This window comes from Heliangelus exortis, chromosome Z, assembly GCF_036169615.1.
Source record: "Heliangelus exortis chromosome Z, bHelExo1.hap1, whole genome shotgun sequence".
In the NCBI taxonomy this organism is placed as follows: Eukaryota; Metazoa; Chordata; class Aves; order Apodiformes; family Trochilidae; genus Heliangelus; species Heliangelus exortis.
This window is the reverse complement of record NC_092454.1, coordinates 19,825,165-19,833,411: the sequence shown is the minus strand read 5'-3', so window position 1 is coordinate 19,833,411 and position 8,247 is coordinate 19,825,165. Positions and strand designations below refer to the sequence as shown.

Genomic DNA, 8,247 nt, shown 5'->3' with positions numbered 1-8,247 from the left:
TCTCTATGTCTACTGCGGAAACAAGTTCTTAAGTCAACTAGATAGTTTAAAACCCTACACTGAAGAAAGAACATTTATTCATTTAAGTCAGACAAGCAATGTCTTATGACATGTTTATTTTACATGAGTCCGTATATCTTGTTTGGAAGTAATTTTTGCTATGTCAAAGTACATAGGATTATTGAATCATGAAAGAAAAAAAAAGAAAAAAGAAAAACAAAAAAGTGAAAGATGTAAAACATTTTCACTCATTGTGTTCCAGGAGTTACATAAAAAAGTTATGTACATAAGCACCCCCAAAAAAAGCAATGCAATGTATATAAGAGGGCCTTCTTTGCAGTTGTGAGCAGTTTGTAGTAAGTTAGGTTAATTCTTTTTTTTTAAATCTTACAGATTCTTTTTTTAAATCTTCCAGATTTTATGTCTTCCAGATTTTCCCATAGCAGACAAAGAAACGTCAGCCTTGTCTACTTGTCAGATTTCTCTACTTGGAACAACAAAACAGTTAGTGCTCCTTCAATTATGCCATTTCTTTTAAATATGTCACTGTGACATGAATAAAGCATTTATACAAAATAGCCCTGGGCACAGATGTAAGAAACTGACATGAATTACTAGAGCAGTACTTTAAAACTGTGAAATATTTAACACATTTTTTAAAAAAAGAATTTGTGTACTAATAAATTCTGCCATCTTCACAGCCTTGTGCTGATCTCATGAAGGTATTCACCAAAAGACTGGAAATGCGGATATTTTTATAGTATTACTACAATTTTAAAAAATCTTGTAAATTCCGATTGTCTTGAAAAAGTAGATATCCCCACCAAACTAAAAATGTGGTCGAACTCCAGTTCACTGATACCAGCAGCAGTTCTGAAATAGGTCCGAGTAAAATACCAGCATTTGTAGCTGGTGTGGTGATGGTTTTCTCAGTGAATTCATGGGAGCTGAAATTCATGAAAACTTTATGCAGGTCTGACAGCAACATGACAAGACAGGGTTTTGTATGAACAGCTGAGCATAACAGATTTCCTTCTGTCAGGGGTAATAAAGAACAGCTCATGAGAATAGAAATGAAAATGACTGATCAGCCCTCCACTATTAGGGTAGGAACTACTGGGCTGGAATGAGAAATTGTCCAGTTTGAAAAGGCATTAGATAGACATGCAGCAGCCATAGAAATGTGAGAGTTGTAGCTATCCAAGGAGGATGAAGGAACTAGTACCTTTGAAGGTCTGCACTGAAATACCTAAATCTTGGAATCTCAGAGAAAAGTTTGATGGCTTGATTTAGGAACTAAATCTCAAACTTCTATACACTCCAGTAAGTGTCTCTTGTACAAATCATCTGGACACAACGGAGAGTTGGTTCTCAGGAGGAATAGTTGACTTTCAGTCAGGAGAAAATATAAGTGACATCAGGAAGCTTATTCTAAAACTTCTTGGCCACTAGCCTAAGGATTCAAATATATAATTTGAAACTGATTAAGCAAGAGTCAGTTTTAGGCATATGTGGTCTGAGGACACGGCACCAGCTTAATTAAGTGTAATATAGAAGAGTAAAAAGAAAAGGGAAACTAATAGTCACCCTTTATGCAATACTTAGACTCTAAGAAATGGATCATCCTTTCAAACTACCAACTTTTCTATCTTTATCCCCATAATCAGCCATTTGCTGATGTAAAATAAAAGGCTTGTCCAAAATAAATTAGTAAGACGGTATAAACAAAGGCAGATAGACCATTATTAATCTGTTGGCAACAGAACATATTGGAGCTGCCTTTGCTGAGAGCTGCATTAACAGCCGCAGTTGGGCTGCTGTGGAGGAGGAGTGTCCTTTAGTCGTGTGTTCTGCTTTCTTGCAGCAATGGTGGAATCCACGTCCAGACTTTCCAACATTTTGTCACAGATGATATCCACGAGTCGCTCAAATGTCTGCTTGACATTAATATTGTCCTTGGCACTTGTTTCAAAGAATTCCAATCCTAAGAAAATAAACAATAAGATCCAAATAAATTTTTTCACAGAAATCCTGTCTGTGGGACAGTTTCAAAGAAATATAGAGCATTTTTCCTAGAAGAATGTGCCTGGATAAAATTCCAAAATTCTGGTTGTTTTCCTTTTTGCTATGAAATATTTTGTAGATGTTTCTCCCCATGACCTTCTCACTCATCTTGCAATTATTTGAGTAATTATGTTCAGATATTCTACACTTCTGAAGTGCTTCTCTATAAAGGCCTCAGCTCTGCGCCTTTAGTACTATCTTCACTTTTTTTTTTATTGCTCATTATCAACGGAGGCATGTTCCATAAGTTCCTGAAATTAGGCAATTTGGGTGACGCTCGGGGCAGCAGAACTCAAAGAACACCATGTTCCTACCACTTATGATGATTTGAATGAGACCCGGCAGAGCCGATTAATTGCAAAGACAAAGCCTGAGAATCATATGGTCAAGTAAGGCAGAACAGAGCTGAAACAGAGAAAATCCAAAATATTGAAGTGCTGCCTGAACATGATAACAATGTGTGTAGAAGATGCACCAGTATCTTCTATGTGCCTTTTGTGTTCAATTCATTTGCTGAATTAAATTGTGCTGTCACTACATCATGTCACTTTCCCTTATCTACTGTCTTCCCAATAGAGGAAGTCGAGACCACGAGTGGCTCTTCCCAATAGTTCCTATTGAAGTGAATAAATATTACAAATGTTTAGAGACGGTATAACAGATTAAAGAAAAACATCTGCTGATAGTCAGAATTACTTTGTAGGGAAGAGAGCTGCATGTTCTGACTCCAGGGCCATCCAGGACTTCTGCTGCAGGTTACCCCACTGTAACAAAGAGCAGTACCTCTCTTTGAAGTCAATCCAGGGTCTAGCAAGCTGAGTCTAAAAGCACTCACCTTTTGCCTTGGACATGCTACCATGTCTGGCATGAGGCGTCAAAGCACCTTAAAGCCATACATGCTGTATTTGCAGTGATGAGCAGAGGAATTTAAGAGGAAAGGTCACATTGCCATTACCGTGGTTTTAATTAATCACAAAGGCCAAAAAGAAACTGAGGCAAAGCCCAGGAGTTTTTTCCTACAGATTGTTCCCTTGGGAGTCCTGTGATCTTTTTTTCAGAAAAAAAAGATTTTTGCTATTTTAAATACGCTTTACAATAATTTAACTAGTCAATCATAAGGTACTATTACCAAAGCAGAGGTCAGACTTCCCTGTAAACCTAACATTTTACTCAAGATATTAGAAAAGGGCTCAAAGGGATTGGCCACCACTTACACGATATGGCAGAAATGTTCTTTTGGAATCATTCTCCCATACTGAGTTTTTCTGGAATTTGTGGTTTAGCAAAATAGATTTTTCTTTTTTTTTTTTTTTTAAACCAGCACTACATTTGTTACCATAGCAACTTTGCAAATAGCAGCTCAATCATGTAAAGGTTCTAGTACAATAAGGGCTCTAAAGGAGCTAAGCTTAGTATAATTATGACTTGGGTGTCAAATTGTTCCCCTTATATCGGGGGAAACAGAAGACATTTCAAAACCAAAAATATATAGAAAAAACATCAGGCTTTATAGGAGGAATTACTTGCATATTCTGCAAATGTTAAATGTAAGAAATCATTAATAAATAAAACCTGTAGAAATATCACGAGAACAGGTTAAAGGTAACTGTCCCCACCCAAACGCAGATCAGCAGGAGCTTGGATTCAAAGAATACAATAAATACAATAAACCTGTCTCTGCTATGTTTTCTTTGACATATGTTTCCACTAATGACTTCACTAGATTTTGATTCTCACAAGAGTTCATAAGAGGCAACACACAGCACATTAAAAAAGGAGATTTCGATGTTCGTTGCATATATTACCGTTCAAATTACAAAGGCTTCTGGCTGATCCAAAACACATACCATTGCAATAGTAAAGAAGAACTTTAGTCTCAGGAAGATTGAAGACATGAAAAGGCAAAGAAAATGTTAGTAGTACAGCAACTCCTGTTCAATGTCAGTGTTCTTAAGAAATGCCTTAAAATAACTGTTAGTTCACCAAATATTCTTCTGAAAATATTGCTTTTCAGTTCAATAAAAGATAATAATGAGATATAAAGAGATTTAGCTAATAATTTAGTAACTTAGAAAGATATAACGTTTTTTTTATTGCTGCAACATCTAACTGTCGTTTGCTGAAGTAGAGAATAAAACCTAAGCAATGCCATCTCATCTCTTATGAGCACACAGGTTTCAAAGAAAATGGTGAACACAACACGATAAGCATCAAAGACACTATTATCATGTGTTACCTCTCTCAAAGTCTGCCACAAAAATGAGAGTTCTGATTATAATAATTTCTGCGTATAAAGCATAGAAAAATGCACCTTCATGACAGAGAAATGGCAGGAGGTGAGAGATTTATGTTAAAGAAGATTATCTTCTGGGAAAAGTTCAGATGCTTAAAGTGCTATATTATTCTCAGGTAAAACTCTACTTGAGGTCTATAGATGAATCCGTTTTATAAAGAACCTGGTTCTAACAGGAAGACTGAAACCAACCACAGAAGAAAGAAAACTTTCAAGACTGGGGAGACTGACCTTTGTGCAGCAGTGTCACGCTATACCTCTGAACAAGCAAGAGCTTCAAATAATTTTCCAGAGAGCAATGGTGGAGAATCTGTGTGTTCTTCTGGGGGCAGATTACCAGGACTATTGGGTAGGCATATACTCAGATAGTGATACAGTCAGAGCCTTCTGGCTGAATTATCTGCGACTCTGAAATCAAAGTAGATGGAGCAAAACAAAAGCACTGCTATAATCTCAATCTTGTGCAAATTATCTTGTCCCATGAAATTATGTGATAAAATCTCCTCTGCACATCCACAAAGGAGCACAGAGAGATGAAAGCAGGAGGGAGAACTCAAGAAAATATGCTAGTCCTAGCTGGTTCTAGGTCTATGGCAGCAGCTGTCAGCCTGTCATGTCCACAAGTCCCTAGGAGAACAGAGGCATGATGGCAGAGGACAGCCCAAACTGAGGACTCAGAAGAAGGGAAGCCACGTTCTGGCCCTTCCCAGGAATGTCCCAGGCTGGCCTCAGCTTCGCACACACAGATGAACACACAGATTCAGGCTGCAACAGATCTGGACCACGGGCAGACAAATGGATAGAATTCTCCCAGGATGCTGGTCAAGGATGAAGAAAAACTTGAGCCTTGTGAACACTCAAATTTATACTGAGTATGATGCTTACCGGATGGAGCACTTCGTTTGGTCACCTATCTGCTCTGTTACACCGTAGGTTGTTGGTGTGACCCCTTTACTCCCTTTCTCTTTCTGGAGCACAAGATGTTTCTCAGAACTGAACAGCGGCCTTTGTTCTTGCATAGCATTCTCTAGTCTTATCTGTAAACATTGTGTTATCAGTCCTAGAAGCTGCCAGTGTCTGAGAAGCTTGCAGTTAGTTTCAGCAACTACAGCTACTTGAGAGACATAGCTGAAAATAAAATTACATGAAAGAAAATTAGCTCTATCCTGGCCCAAACCAGGACAAAAAGGAATAGGAGAAAGCAGCTAGAGATGTGAGAGCAGATATTCTCTGCATGTTTTATGACATTTATTCTTATGTAAGTATCTTAGTTATAATTCATGACCATAGTTGTAATTCTGGGTCTGCATTTGACATAAAAGAGTAAGAACTGATATATTACTGATAGCTATGTAATTCTTCTGCATGGTACCCAAAATGGGAAGTAGGCATGAGAGAGATTCATAAGAAAGAATTCTATTTCTTTCTAATCCACCAATTCTATCTGCTCTTACCTTGCATACAGAAGTGTCTTCTCATCCAGAATCCTCTGGTGACTACTTCATTGAATTATATTAAATTTCTATTGTAACATACAAATAATTTTCTTTATAGTGCATGAATTTGCTTTCTGTGCAGTGTTATTTCAAATAAGAGTGCCTGGTTGTCTCAGAAGATTGTTTCCTGACAGTAAAATAAAAAAAACATTGGATAATGGTATGTGTTATTAATATAGTGTGTACAAAAGTTATGTTCAAACTGTATATCTTATGTATATATCTTTGTGCAGCAGGACTCCTAGGCTCTAATCCTGATTAGAATAGTCTTTTTACTTCAAAAATCTTTTATCCAATACATTATCTTCTTTGTAAATCCATAATGAATATAAGATTTTTTTTTTTAGGTAAACAACGTAGTCTCCATTAGACTGTCTTTCATGACTTCAGCTCCAGAGGCTTGTTTTATGTTTATAATAACTGACATTTTACATAGCATATTTGACTGAAGTCTGTTATAACTAGCACTCGGTTCTTGTAGGGTCTTTAATGGAGTGCATTAACAATTGAACTTTGTAACACTGATTACATCTACCTCTCTCATCATCCAATAACCTCCAGGGCACAGAAATTTGAAAATAGAAAGTTAATGTAGGGATGATATACAAATAAATGCAGATAGAGAGCACATGGACTGTATTTAGGGTTCTGCTAGGTAGTATGAATATCCCAGTGATACAATGCAAAGCAGCACCACAGAGAGACGTGACATCAAATCCCAGAGGTAACCAGGTTACCTGCCTAGACCATACACCAGTTAATATCTAGTCTGAACTGTTCTGAGGGAATTTGGTCTCTGTTGCTTGGCAACAATAACTGGGGAATGAGCAAAAGAAAGGAAAGCCAAAACCTCACCAACTGAAATACAACTAACACGGATGAAGGAAGAAAATGGAAACCGAAAAATCCAATACTAAGAAACTGGTATTAGGCTGAATTCCTAATGTATACTAAGTTCACATCATGGTACCAAAATGACAACTTGATTTTTAGAGATGTTCTTTAGGTCATTTTATATATATCATCTTTTTCTGAAGCAAAGCAATAAAAGTCTGGAGCTTCAATATATTTTATTTTCATTCTTAATCTCTAATGTTATACAGGTCAGGGGCACACATTTTGACGTATTTTTACTGTAAACATGACATTTTGTCTTACAATTTTTCTGGAATTTAAAATTTGACAAAGTTATATTCTTGAAACCTATCCCATGGAAGCCTAAATCTCCGTTGACAATGTCAAGGATGCCAGTGCTCCAGGAAGCTTAGCAAGCTCTGGCATGTGTTCTGGCTGAACAGACAGATTCCTGTGACTTATAGAATAGAATAGGTTGCTCTGGATTTAAATTGCTCCTGGAGGATAAGCAACACTGCCCTTCCATTTCACTGTGAGTCACTGTCTGCAACAAATTTATTAAAGAAATTAAAATCTAGAAACTGGTCTCAATAGACTGTATTTTGCTGAGACTGCTACACATCAGAAAACCTTTTTCTCTACAAGGGAAAAGTAGTAGAAAAGTGAGAAATTCTTTTAGAAGAGCTGCAGTGGAGACTGGGAAAATCAGAATGAGTGAGTGTATGAATTAAGTAAAGATCAATAACAGAAATAACAAATAAAGTCAAGTTTGCAACAGCACAGCTCAAGCAGCTGGGGAGGGGGAAGGGTGATCCATGCTGCCTCATTCACCAGCCCTCACTCAGCTCCCTCTGGTTAATGGGATTTTTAGCCCCTGCTGGTTCCTTTGATACCTTCCGAAGAGCTGTGATACCTATATTAGGACTGTACCCCTCAGTAAGATGCTCCCATTTAAATATTGCAGAAGCTGACTTCAAGCTAGCTCTGAAGGATATCTGATCACCTTCCATTCCTTCTCTATTATCAATATATCAATTTTTCCAACATAACTGCAACTTCTGACAAACACCTGTGCTTCTCCTTGACTGACCTGGAGGACGTACTTCTTTTTTTTCACACCCCATCTTTAAAACCTTCTTTGTGTCCATTTGGGATTTTGCGATCTTCTCAAAATTAGGGGAAATGGTTCCAGATAATTTGCTCTCCCTTGTCATTACTCCTAGTTAGCTGTATGGGACTGCACTTTTGGTGTCTTTAAGAGAATGGCAGTTCTATATTACCCCTTTGCTCAGCTGCCTACTGCCTAAAATTAAGATTTAGCTCAAGGCCTCTTGTACAGATTGCTTAACAGAAGAGCTTGCGACCTATCAAACATGAGGTCTGGAAGGACAAAACTGAAGAAACTTAAATAATCACTTCAATTTTAAAAACTTAAAGAACTTAACGTTTTTTTTTTCTTAGAAACACACGGGATTTAGAAGACTGTTTTACTGTGGCTGACCCCTTTAAAAACCTCTGATAAATCCAGAATTCTCTAGA

The 8,247-nt window shown here is 37.3% G+C and overlaps 1 protein-coding gene across 1 annotated transcript in view; it reads right to left on the bottom strand.

Annotated features, from left to right (window-relative positions):
- Positions 1–484: 484 nt before the first annotated feature.
- The window catches only part of RAB3C (RAB3C, member RAS oncogene family), a 32,522-nt gene continuing 24,759 nt past the window's right edge, over positions 485–8,247 (bottom strand). Inside the window, exons 3-4 of the mRNA XM_071730931.1 lie at positions 5,243–5,485; positions 485–2,031 (exon numbers count right to left, since the gene is read on the bottom strand). Coding sequence (XP_071587032.1) covers positions 1,797–2,031; positions 5,243–5,485 — 478 coding nt within the window. The 3' untranslated portion in view covers positions 485–1,796. The remainder of the gene's footprint in view (positions 2,032–5,242; positions 5,486–8,247) is intronic.